Source organism: Rhinolophus sinicus, linkage group LG10 (genome assembly GCF_036562045.2).
Source record: "Rhinolophus sinicus isolate RSC01 linkage group LG10, ASM3656204v1, whole genome shotgun sequence".
Taxonomy (NCBI): Eukaryota; Metazoa; Chordata; class Mammalia; order Chiroptera; family Rhinolophidae; genus Rhinolophus; species Rhinolophus sinicus.
This window is the reverse complement of record NC_133759.1, coordinates 34,413,170-34,426,160: the sequence shown is the minus strand read 5'-3', so window position 1 is coordinate 34,426,160 and position 12,991 is coordinate 34,413,170. Positions and strand designations below refer to the sequence as shown.

Here is a 12,991-nt window from a genome sequence, read left to right as displayed (position 1 = left end):
CTCTTTTACCATGAAGTGAAGTCAGTCTCAGTGAGGTAGGGTGTGGGAGAAGAGTGGGGACAGAGGAGAACAAGAACTGGAGAATGGAGAAAGATTGATTCCAGCCAAGAATCTCTTCTGTAAAAGGGGCATCGAGTTACACATAGTGAATCACTATCCACAGGCATTAGCTCTGGGAGTTCTTAATCTCAAGGAGATGGGTAGTCAGCAGCAACCAGGCAGAGGTCTTTATCTCAAGCTGCTGGGCATCTTATGAATTGCTCAATGCATCCATCCTTTCCCAGTACCATGTGAGCCACAGAGAGGACTGGGCTTCTCTGAGTAGAATGCACAAACATCAGCAAAAGCTACACAAAAATAGAAGGATGGCACAGGGCCATTGACTGTCCTTTTATAGGCACCCAGCAGTCGGTGAGCTCACCCCAATTGTAACTGCCTGGCAGGATCATAAGTGAGAAGGCTCGTTCCTCCTTCCCTTGCAAAGGTGGGAGGGCGCTTATGTGTGTTCTCTGGAATGAAATGCAGGCCAGGACCCATCACTCTAAGCACATGACATAAATAATAACATTAAAATCACTAACACCATTACCACATGACATAACAACAATTAATAATGTGGGGAAACAGGGCGCAGGACTGAAAGCTCGCCTTCCCAAGTTTACTGGAGAAATCTGAGCCCCTGAGAGTAATCCAATCTATCTGGTATTCAGCCTTCCAAGGCAAGATCCTTAAATATGTCAGCATCTAAGGAAGAAAAAATTATCTGCACAGAAGTAAAAGTCGTGGTTCAGTAACATATTTAATGAAAGTCAATGGGAAATATGTAGAGACTCATGTGGATCAGATCACGGCCAGCTGGCTGGAACTCCTGAGGGGCCGGTGGGAGGAGAGTGGTGTGTCCTGACAGCGAGCATCCCAGCACCCACCGCAGTGATGCCATGAGGTTGAGCTCCTTAAGAGGGAAACCAGAGCATGAAAATGGTGGCCTAATGGGTCAAGCTTTCAAATGTGACTTCCAATTTCACAGATGGCTTTTTGACCCCTCAGTGCATTAAGAGAGGGAGTGAATGGAAGAATGGTGACTTTCCCCCTAAAGATAATATATGAAGTGGCTGTCTGTAAGACTTTGACTAAATATATTTTATTGAGTTAAAATATTATTGGAAGAGACAACTCCATGACTCTCCGAATATATGAATAAAACATTTCTAGACTCAGGAGCTACAAAGACTGCAGCTTATGAGTGAAGAGAGCTTAAACAATGGCTAAAAGAATTAAAGAAGAAGAAAAGACAAAGAATGTTTTAGAAGAATATAAAAGTAGAAAAGAGGACACGAAACAAATGCATCTTTTGAGAGGATCCAAAAGATGCAGAGAGAAGGCAGTAAAGAGATTACTTACAAAGTAATAATATTTGGAGGTATTTTACTCATCTACATTAATAAGCCTGGGTCCATTGCCAAATTGACTCAACTACTGATCCATCAGAGAAAAATGAAAATTCTAGATCAGCCTTTCGGTAGGATTTCCTGAGAGTTAGGAAGTTAGAGTTAGAAGAGTTAGTCAGGCAGTCAGTTCTCTGCTGGGCAGTAAGATGGATGAGAGCACACATGTTTCTTGGGAGTGAAATTTGTCTTGTGTTACTATCCATATCATAGATCTTTTATAGAAAATATGGTTATGGGTGGGTTTTCTTCTGGAAACAATGGTTCTCCTTCAGTTCACCATGATCTGCCTCCAAATACATGTATGTAGGAAAAGGGTAACTAAAAGTATGGGGGAAAATCTTGGCCCAAAGCCATGGAGATATCATTGTCAGTGAGTGGGAGACTAAGTCAAGCTTCTAAAAATTTATATTTCTTTTAAAGTCTTCTCAACTGGTTCCCTATATCTTTTTCCTTATCTGAATTTGGTGGTCCATTTCCAGAGCTATTTCTGAATCTTTTAAAACCACAGCTGACTTTTCTGCAACACCAAACATGGCCACCATGATCAAGGTCCCCAAAAGATCCCTAGATGCACATTATAGATGTTTTGGTCTCATCTTCTAGGGAGAAAGATGGCAGAGAACACCTAGAATGGTGGGAAGAAGATGTTCGGACACCAAGAGAACAGAAATGAGGGGAGGGGAGAGCCATACCTGCTCCGATGACCTCTTCGATTTTCACAAAAGATACATCAATCTCCTTGGCAAACTCCCGGACAGCTTCATTGGGGTCCTCATAAGTGAAGGGGTCAATGTAGATCTTCATCCCTGGGGAGCCTTATTGGAGGAGATAAGCAGGGTTAACATCCCAAAGAGGATATGGTGGCGATCAAGCATAGGTTGCTGTCCCCAGCAGTAAGGGTTTGACTGGAGGAATCTCTCCTGTACAACAGGCTGCCTCTCCGTGCCTTGCTAGGCCTCCCATCTCCCTTCCCTCTGGGCCATGCTCGCCTGGTCCTCTGTCCTCTACTTCTCCTCCATATTCTCTTCTGTATTTGAGCTCTTGATGAAATGTGGAGCAGATTACTTATAAGTGACAGATCGGGACCAGTTCCCACACTGGGCACTCACAGAAGGCACAGAAGCTGATTGATGCCAACCAAATGCATTAGCGGAAAAGTGGTGGTAAAATGGTAGGGTAGATATCAATATTTATCAACTTGACAACTTTCCTGAGTAGAGGCCACTGTTAAGGTTATTACTGACGGTTGTGTCCAGGGCTGGAAGAGGGATGAGGATGGATTTAGAAGGGAAAAAAAAAAAGAATTTGCTATTAGAAAAACCTCAAGATGGAAATACCAAGACAGTATACCAGTAGAGAGAATGTGAAGAGAAAAACACAGAAAATACTGACAGAGAAAAGAGCAAAGTCTATGTAGAAAAATGAGGTGGAATGAAAGAAAAATGGTAATTGAATCCCCATGACTTCAGACACACTGAAGTATGAAAAACGAATAAAATGGTGAATGTGAAATACATAAAGGAATATAGACTTTGTCACTGATGTTTACAGTAGCAAGATAAATAGGTGTGCAAGGGGACAAAACAGAGAATTGTCATTGCAGAAAAAATAGATTCAAAAAGTGGAGGACAGGGGACCAAAAAGGAAATGGAACCCAGGAAACAAATGGATTCATTCACAATGTAATTTTTCAACATGTTAGATGTGTTACTAGGCAAAGCATAGAAATTGTTTTCATGGTGGTGGTGTGGTGGGGAGGTAGGCGTCGAAAGCTAAACAACACAGTCTAGCATCCCGTCCTTGAGAAGGGGCGTCATTTTCCTTGCCCACTGCTGCTGTCTGGTTCATGGAAGAACCAGATTAGCAGGGCAGGCAGGTCTGGAGAAACATAAGTGCTGTGTGCCCGCAGCTGGGGACAAAGGCTGAGACTGGACCTCAGCTTCCCTGAGCTCCGCCCTCTCAGCACTGCACCCTCAATCCAGCTTATCCTTGGATGATGCCCAGCCCTGCACACATGGTCTAGTGTTGACATTTTTCATCCAAAAAACTTCAGGTGGCTCTACAGCTCTCCTAGATTAATTTTGGCTTGGTCACCAATTCAGGCAAGGACTGACAGTGCCAGAGTACAATCCAAAGGGAGAAAGAAAATACAGCAAAGAATTGAAAGGGATGTTTCTCTAAAGCCAAAGAGAGCCAGGTGCCCTGCCCAGAGGAACTGCCTTTTCTGGAATATGGGTTATCCCCAGTCATTAAATATAATCACACCTAGCATGCTAGACAGCCTGCTTTAGGGTGGGCAACACCATCCTAGAATGTACCTTGGAAAGCTGGGGATGATATCACTGATTTTGGAATCTACTGAGTGAAATGTAGACACAACAAATAGAATGTTCTAATCCTGGGGGGTGGAAGGTGAGGGTGGGAGGAGAGAGAGAGAGAGAGAGAGAGAGAGAGAGAGAGAGAGAGAGAGAGAGAGAGAGAAATTGATTCTACTTTAATAACAGTGGATAAAGGGGGAAAATAGAGAGGGGCTTTCGTCTCTTTCTCATTGGAGAACAAGTGAAGAGCAAGGAGGATTGAAAACAGGCTGAAAGTGTCTAACAAAGCCAGATCAGCCACCTCAGAAGCAAACCTTGAGACAAGGTTTTGAAAGCAAATGGCTTATCTGGGAGGTGATCCCAAGAAGTCCCTGTAGGTGAGTGGGGAAGTAAGATGGGAAAAGGAAGGCAGCCTATGAAAGGGTGCTCTCAAGCCACTTGCCGCCATGGGTAACTGAAGCAGGCTAAAGCCCCCCTGGGGCAGCTCTGAGAGCCAAGGTAAGCCACCAAAAGCTTCAGAGTTGGCCCACCCTAGCAGGGAGGGAGCTGTGTATTACCACACGATTCCCACCAGTCGTTGAGTGGGGGCCACACAGTCTGCTGCACAGGTGGGCAGGAAGCTCCATGGCCAGAGAGAGCATTTATGTAAATTGGGTAAAGGTAGGTCAAGTATATGGTAATGAGGGAAACTAGATTTGGGATGGTGAGCGTGTCATAGGGTATATAGATATGAAATTATAATGCTTGACACCTGAAATTTATATGATGTTACTAACGAATGTTACCTAAATAAATTAAGAAAAAAATGCAGATGCTACAGGTAAAAGTTGGCCAGTGTGCACTCGAGGGGCGAGGGTGAGAGATGAGGCAACAACACACCCATTTGAAATGCAAAAGAGACAGCAGTCAGTGTCAACAACCTGTGACTTTTCCCAAAGTCTGTGCTGAGATGAGAGGAGGTTGAGAGCCCAGAGGTGAAATCAGAACCTCAAAGCCTCAGAGGAGCCCAGCACAATGCAGCAAGTCCACACGCATCTCTTAACAATTTGCTCCTCTGCCAGTGGAGGCAAGAACACCTCCCTCCCAGGCTGGTGGTAATATTAAAGAACATATTGCGAATGACATACCTAGTACAGTGCCTGATGTACAGAGAGGGCTCACAAATTCATATACTCATGATAACTGTTAGTAAATTGTTCTAGGAAGTGTTTGAAGGGGTAAGGAGGGGAAGCGAGGTGGGGTGGGCAGTGGGGGATGTCAGCCGCTTAGGGTTACATCAGTTACTTTAAAAATAACTACACTGTTATTTTAGATCCAGGGCTTTTAAACGATGTATGCTAAATTGTCCTACAGGATCTCTTTCGTGGAAACTAATTAAACAATCTAGAATGTGCTTTAATGAATGGTTTGCAAGTAACGACATATATCAGGATGAATGAGAAAGGATTCTGAGTTAATGAGGTTTACAGATATTGGCCCCCATCAGTTAGGGGAAGCAGCTCTTCCCAGAAGGGAATGGCTCATCTCATGATACTGCCAGGATTCTTTTAGGCTAGTAATGGGCAACTAAATGCGCCTAAATGGGAGAAAGTTCATACTGTAATGACAGGTGCAGTTTACTCACGAAGAAAGGTTTGCTACCTTGCTGGCTTGTAGAATTATGGAGTGTGTGTCTGTGTGTGTGTGTGTATGTGTGTGTGTGTGTCTGTGTGTGTGTGTACATGTGCATGCATGCACACCATGCGATGTCACAGCTGCTCTTCTGGGGCCAGGGATTTTGATTGTCACTGAAGCCTTTCACAAGAAGCTGTAAAGGCTGCAAGGAGCCTCGGAGTGGTGATGCAATGTTAATTAGAATGTCTGGCCTCTATGCAACGGTAGGAATCACTTGTTTTCCCTGAAATTGAGGATACTGTTGTTACATTGAGGAAAGAAAATGGAAATAAAAAGTCAAGTAAATAGCTTAAGCTGGGTGTTTTCTTCTGCTAGGGTCTGATCGGGCTGACCTAGGAAATGGTCCTGGCCTGCCTTCTCTGGCTGGGGGAAGTGATCCGTCTGCCCTAAACCAGAAGAGTGATTTGGCTGAGCACGTGCACACAATGGCTCCCACTGCATCACCTCATCTCCGAATGACACATCTCTCCAGACTTCTCTCCCGCATTACAGCTAGCCTTTCTCAAGTCCCAAAAGATGATGAGAAAAAAGAATGCCTTTAGCTAGGCAGAACAGGCCATTTATCTTTCGGCTCATTTTGTGTTTCTGCATAAATCCTGCATCAGCCTGTTCCTGCTCCCACTTGCCAGTGAGCAGTTTTTAATTATCAGGAAAATGGTATTTAGTGCAATGAATCACCAGACAGTGAACAAGGAATTCAAGTCAGCTGCCGACTCGGGCAGAGCCAAACATTTGGAGACAGGGCTCAGAAAATGTTCTCAGACTGCGAGTGTTGGGGAAATATTATTAGTGGCAGTAATAATATTAAATGCAATATAGCTCAATAATGTAAGGTATTTCACAACGCTCTGCACAATGCCTCCCATTATTATTAATATTATATGTTTATAATATTTAACAGTTTCCAATTCTTTTTAACATAGGTTACATGTCTTTGGCACAAAAATGGTATGTATGGATCTAAACTTCTGATTGCTAGTGCCTTGAGAGAAACATTTTTTTCTAGTTTGTGATTTTCTAGTTTATTAATTTGTATTAAAGATCTAATTTATAGATCTTTGTTCTTTGACCTCAAAACCCATTTATGCTATGGCTGGGTCATAGCCTAGACTGCCTAAAGCTTTAAAGGATCATAGTCCTACAGGATTTGCTAAATCTTAAACATGAACCAAGGCTTTAAATATATTAAGTTGGGGAAGAAATGACTTAGCCACAATTCAGAGCCTTCCAGCATGTCACAGAGCAGTCACTGAGGCAAAAGGAACTCCGGGCCATTGTCAGAATCGGGGGGCTGTCAAAAGTGAAGAGGCTGCAACAGATTCTGGGGATGTTGGCAGATGTGTGGAGTGTATCTAAAAGGTCAGTTTACAAGCTTACAAGTGCCGGGTTCTCAGGTAAGAGCAGAAGTGGGCTGGGAAAGGGCCGGTTCCAAACAGTAGGTGACATTTAGGGATTACAAGCTGAGGGAGACGACTGAATGCTCTTCTTCAGCCCTCTTGTGCATTCAGAAAGTATTATACAAAGTCAGCATCATGGGCGCTGAGTAGGTCCATGGAAAGCACGACTGTCCAGGAGGCTTCGAGGGTGCCAAGAAGAGCCTGATGCCTTCCAGCTGGTGAGATTCTTAGAGTCCCACAGGATGGTTCCAGAAAAGAGAGTCAGTTGGGCTGTTCTCAGCCACTGATATCTTGTGTCCCAGCCGGTTTCATGGAGCCATGAAAAAGAGGCAAGTGTGTTTCCTTGGTCCCCACTGTGGACCCAAGGCAGACTTTGTCATCTGTGTGACTCATTTAAATTTTAATTTGATCCAGATATCTAAGCACAAAAGGGAAGCAGTTTAGAAAGGGGAGCATATGCAATTCAGTCCCTGGAAGGGATTTCATCCTACCCTCTGCCTCAATACATTGATCACTCCTCATTTTTCTCAGCACTGACTGGACACCCAAATAGCACTGTTCCAGGGACTGTGGGAGCTACAGGAAAAATAAAGTTCATGAACTTCTTCAGGCAATTAAGACATGAAATAACTGGGGTACGATGCTGAAGAGGCTAGACGCAGGAGCCCACACCTGGAAACAAGCTGTAAGTGCTACAGAAACCAGAGAAGGCAGAGATGTATGAATGCCAGTCTTCAAGGTCAGAATCCTAAAAGGACAAGTCACATGGTCATGCATTGGAGAGGGAGAAGCTTGTCATGAGGCGCAGCTCAGGGAGAGGCCCACCATTTCATGAGTGAGGAGAGTGTGACCCGCTTGAATGTGGAGAGAAAGGGGGTGTGAAGTGGAACAGTGCTGATGTACTAGCATGAGAGTGCCCTGATTACCAAACAAAGGCGTTAGGATTGATTCCATCAGACACTCAGCTAACAACTGTTCCACCAGCAGGGAAGGGGTGTACGGAGAGCAAGGCACTGGGGAGTTCATTTTGCTGGCTGGCTGCAGCATTCACATGCACTGTTGTGGGGAAGGGGCTGGAGGCTGAGCAAACAACTATGAGGTTGTTGCAATAATTAAGGTGGAAGATAACAGTATTCCATGGTGAGAACAGAAAATGAAGCAAGAGAAATTTCAAAGGAATTTGGTGAGTAATTAAAAGTAGAGAAATAAGGAGGGACAAGAAGAATTCAAAGCAATGTCAGGACTTCTAGAATGAAGTGGTACTATGAACCAGGTAATGGACTTTGGAAAAGAAACCCTATGGTCAGGGGACTTGGTACGTGTGGTTTTAGATTTTGAAGGTGCACATAAAATAGGTAAAGACTCAAAGTCAGAAAACTCAGAATTGAAACAGAGCTGGAAGACTGGATGTGGAGTTCTAGATTTGGGAGGTACATGGGTGGTTGCTGAAGCTGCTGATGGGAAAGGCTGAAGATGGAGCCGTCTTGGAATGAACATACCAGAAAGGGTGATGGGCACTAGAAACATTTTGTTCCACCTGCTTCTGAGGCCTGAGACCAAGACAATGGGTGGTTGTCTTTCTCCAAGAAAGAGCAGAGGTCCTGGGTGTCCAGCCAGGACTTGGGAAAGAATCCAAGAGGAGAGCCCCAGGGTGGGCAACAAGCCTGAACAGAAAAGCATTCTGAGGATCTGACGGTGCTCTTCCTTCCACCTTCTGTTTGGGGGTTTCACCACATTCTCAAGCTTAGTTCTTTACCCCACGGTTATTGCCTAATATGTGTCTCCAGGAGGAAAGCGAACCACCACAGTCTAGTTGCTACTGAGGAAGGAATTTCAGGAAAAGGGTTTAACATCTCCCTGCTTCTTAGGTATCAATGACCAGGTCAGGCAGGTCCTTTCAGGCAAAGTCCACTGGTTCTGGGCCATGAAAATCATTCTGGGAACCTGACAGCCACAGCCAATGAGCTCAAGACTAAAAGAGTGAACGTGGTTTCTAGAGACTCTGGCTTAGAGCCAGCAGCAGACACATGGGTGAATCGAGCTCATTAAATTTATTTGCCTTTTAATAAGCACCCACTGAAAACTCAGCCACCTTCTTATACCAGGGGGCCTTTCCTCCTCTCCCCCAAGGCCCTCATTTACTTATGCTCAGTTACAAATGCTCCCGTTACATCAAGAAGAGGCAGCCAAAATTTCCAGTCTGTCTCCCTCCCTTAGGGGGTACACCTGACCTTTACTCTCGTGCGTAAGGTGATTTTCAGAGGGCTAGATGTTGTAGCCTCGATAGTTCTAAAACACACATACCACCCAGAGTCAAGAAAGCTGGGGGTAGAAACTTGGAGCTAGATGTTTTTTCTAGGTCTAATCTAGTTGAAGCTCCCTCCTAAAACAGAATTTGTTCTACATCTTTAACTGACAACTGTCTCTGCTTGAACGCTTCTAAGAACAGAGAGCTCACCTCCGCACAAAGCAGCCGGCCTCTGTGTTGGACAGCTCCAGTTTGGGGTTGGGGGGGAAGTTGTTATATTGCAGCAAGTCTGCCTCCTTGGATCTTTCCCTTGATGGTTCCATTTAACCTCATGCAGCACGACATCTCCTTCCCTTTACCATAATGGTGTCATGCTTGATGATGACCTCTAGGTCCCTGCCTGCGTTTCTCCAACACCAAACTGGTGCTTCCTAGTCTCTCAGGTAACAGATTAGGACTGGACACCCTCCACAGGCCAGCTGCTGTCCTCTGGATAGGTGCTTTTCTGACAATGTTCTTTCTGAAATGGGGTCCCCAGAACCAAGAACACCACTCTTAGATGTGTTCTTACCAGCACAGAGGACAGTGTGTCTGTGCATCACTTCCTCTGATTCGAATTTTAATTGGGACTACAGAGTCAGACCCGCGTTTAAAAACTGGTTTCACAAATCACTAATTCTAAGACTCCGGACATGTGGCTTGTCCCCTCTTGAGGTTCTGTTTCTTCATGTGCAAAACCTACCTCATGGGATAATTATGAAGATTAAATTAGTTAATACAGGTAAAGTACTTAATACAGTCAGTGCTCAAAATTGGAGTATTACTCTGTCTCAGTAACAGTGCTTGGCTTCTTTATCAGCTATAAATCACTCATATTAAGAATGTGGTCAACTAAATACCTACTTTTTTTTTTTTCCACACAAGCAAATAGCAAGTCAGGTCTCCTCCTTTTTTGTACTGCTTCCTTTTTGTTTTAACCTAAACACTAGATTCTAGATTTATCCCTCTACATTTCATCTGGCAGATTTCAAATTAGCATTCAAAGCTGACGGATAGTTCTGAATTTTGATTCTGTCTTCGACGGTGTTAGTTATGCTCGCCGACTCTTACCTACAAACTTGATAAGCATCCTAGGCTTGCACCTGACTCATGAATTTAAACACCAATCAAACAAACAAGAGATTGAATTGGACAAGGAGTAGAATAAACCTGGTAACTTCCTGTCTGGCTGACAGAGTCACTAACCCACTTTTTTCTGCTATGAAGACAAGCTCTGTCCCCACTTTACAACGCTTTTCCTTAGGAGAGAATCAAATATTTTTGTGAAATTAGAAATTGACTGCCTCTGCCATTCCTCTTGAATTTACTAAATGTGTAACCCTAGTAAATGTGATAAGGTCCTCATTATTTTTTCTTAATAATCCTTTGTTGGTCCCTAATGGTCACTGAATTCAGTTTTAAATGCCCAGAACGCATGTGCTTCAGTCTCTTCAAGTATTATATTTAGCAGGAACCAAGCTCACCCCTCTGTTCTGCAACCTCCGTGCTCTGCCCTCTTACCCTGTGTGAAAATCAGTGTGTTGGCCGGTCTACGGTCTTTGGGCACATACCCCCCATTATTTTCGCTTTTCTCAAAGCTTAATAATTATAGCTCTGTGATTATATCTGTGGTTGCCTGCAACATGGAAATGGTTTTGTTAGGGTTGCTTTCTGAAAGCCCCTGACCCCTTACCAAACTTTTGTCTTCCTCTCTCCCCACCCCTACACACTCCATCCAACTCAGAAATCAATGAGATTGGTGTCAACCACGATCAAGTGTGTAGTTCCCTGAGCCCCATCAGTACCTAGTAGTGTTTCCCAAATGCAGACTCAACTGGAACTTTTCTAAGATAGATTCCCAAGCCCACCTGACCCACCTGGGTCATCCTGTCCAGGCAATTTTCAGTCAGCCAGCACTTTCTGAGAATTGACCCACATAAACCTCCATCTGTCTGCCTCTTCCTGGACATGGGAAACCCACAGTCCTGCCCACTCACCTTGAACATGAACCACAGGTTCCCAGGCTCTTCATCCAAGCATCCAACACCACATCCAGCATACTTTCTCTTCCCAACCCACCTTTCCTCTAGTCTCCCCAGATCCCAATCTCCATGTCACATGTCTGTTCACTGTGCTCCAGGCTCAGAAGACAGACATAAACCGGCATCCTAGAGAGCACAATGCTTTCAAAGTGACCAGATATGCCACGTCTGGTCACCAGGCAGGCTACAGAAGGTTCTCCACTTGCAAATGTTTACATTATGTCTCCTACAGCTTTTGTATCATCTTGGGAGGCAGGTCTGTGAGGGAAGGGGCCATCAGCGTCTCTCTGGTGCCCTGTGTCCTGCCTGCAGGGACGAGGCAGGGTCCGCTGAGGCACTGATGAGTGAGGCTGGAGAACTGCTGCAGGTTTTCCCTCTGAAACCAGTGACATCTGCTGCAGGTTTTCTGTCACTCCCAGAGTAGGAAGCCCTCAGAGTTCCAGGTTGCTATCCACATCCCAGTGAGGTGCATGCACATGGATGCCCCAGGTGTAATGACATGCACACCTTCAGATTAGGCTTTATTGAACTTTCTGTCTTCTGTAGTGGGACCCGGGGGGATGAGGTGGGGTGGGGACTAACAAACTACCAACCAGGACACCTGGGAATAGTCCTCAGCCCATTCTCACCTGCTCCTGACCACCAGACAATTTGAGCCTTTGCAATATGGGAAGAGCATGGGCTCTGCAGCCAGACTTAGGTGGTATGTGGTCCACTTCTGCCACCTATGAGCCATGTGACCTGGGTAAGTCATTTAACCTCTCTAGATTAATGAGTACCTCTGAGAGTGGTTGTCAGGGTCAGAAAAGTTGAAGGGAGCTACCAGAATAAAGTTCCCAAAGCATGATGCAGAATAGACGTTTTGTAATTGATGATTACTAACCCTTCCCCATCTGGGACCAGGCCCGTCCCCCATCAGAGCCTTGTTTCTTCTTCTATTATGTGTGTGCTGAGTCTTCCTCCAGCTCTACAGTCCCCCTGCTGTGATTCCCCAACAGTAATAGCTTTAGTAAGAGGCACTGATGTCCACGGGAGAAAATGCACTAATGCAATTCAATGCGTGAGACTATAAGTTTAGAGAACCTGGGTACAAATTGGAGCCAGGTTTCAGGGACTGGATAAAAAAAGAACAGTTATGAATAGAGGAAAAGGACGTTTATAAAAGGTGAACTGAATTAAAAAGAAGACAGACTTCTAAGGCAGCCAAGGGAGTGAACTCTGGTCCATAAAGAACTCTGCGTCCGTCCGAGTCACAGAGATGGCGAGTACACAGCCTGTCAACACTGTCCTCAGCTGTCCTCACCAGTGGCAGCAAGGTTACTATGACTGCAGACTGAGTTTTGGGTGGACCTGGGAACCAGAGAAGCCTGTTTCTGTTGACTTTAGAGGTGACAGAGTCCCCCAGAACAGGGCTGTGAACATTTTGGAAGCACCTCTGTGCATGTGGGTGCCACAGGGTGGCCCAGCAGAGCTGGGCCCTCCAGAGCAGGAGAATGGCCAGATCTCAGGTAGAAGTCCCCAACAAGTCACCAAGCTGCACCTGACTTACTGATTGGGAACCCTCTGTACCCCACCCAAGGAGTAATAACAAGGTTTAGCTTGCATGCCTTTAAAATGGGGAGCTCTCTCCTAGCACAACCCATTCTAACCATGGCTAGTCTTCAAAATGGTATTCCTCCTTTTGAACCCAATTTTGTGTCCTCTGCCTTCAGGCTGACATGGCCATCTCTAAATGTCTCATCCAGAGCGTTCTCAGGAAGCCAAATCTGAAGTGGACTTTACCATGGCCCTCGATGTGGCAAAGAGTGAAGAGCAGGGAGCGGGG

General features: G+C 45.1%; 1 protein-coding gene across 4 annotated transcripts in view; it reads right to left on the bottom strand.

The window, feature by feature from the left end:
• The window catches only part of EPHB1 (EPH receptor B1), a 420,104-nt gene that overhangs the window by 66,032 nt on the left and 341,081 nt on the right, over positions 1-12,991 (bottom strand). For 3 of the 4 annotated variants that reach the window (XM_019748047.2, XM_074312877.1, XM_019748067.2), the window contains one exon: positions 2,141-2,263. The exons of the other annotated variant lie outside the window; for it this stretch is intronic. In XM_019748047.2, the coding sequence (XP_019603606.1) occupies positions 2,141-2,263 (123 nt within the window). The remainder of the gene's footprint in view (positions 1-2,140; positions 2,264-12,991) is intronic. 4 annotated transcript variants of the gene reach the window in all.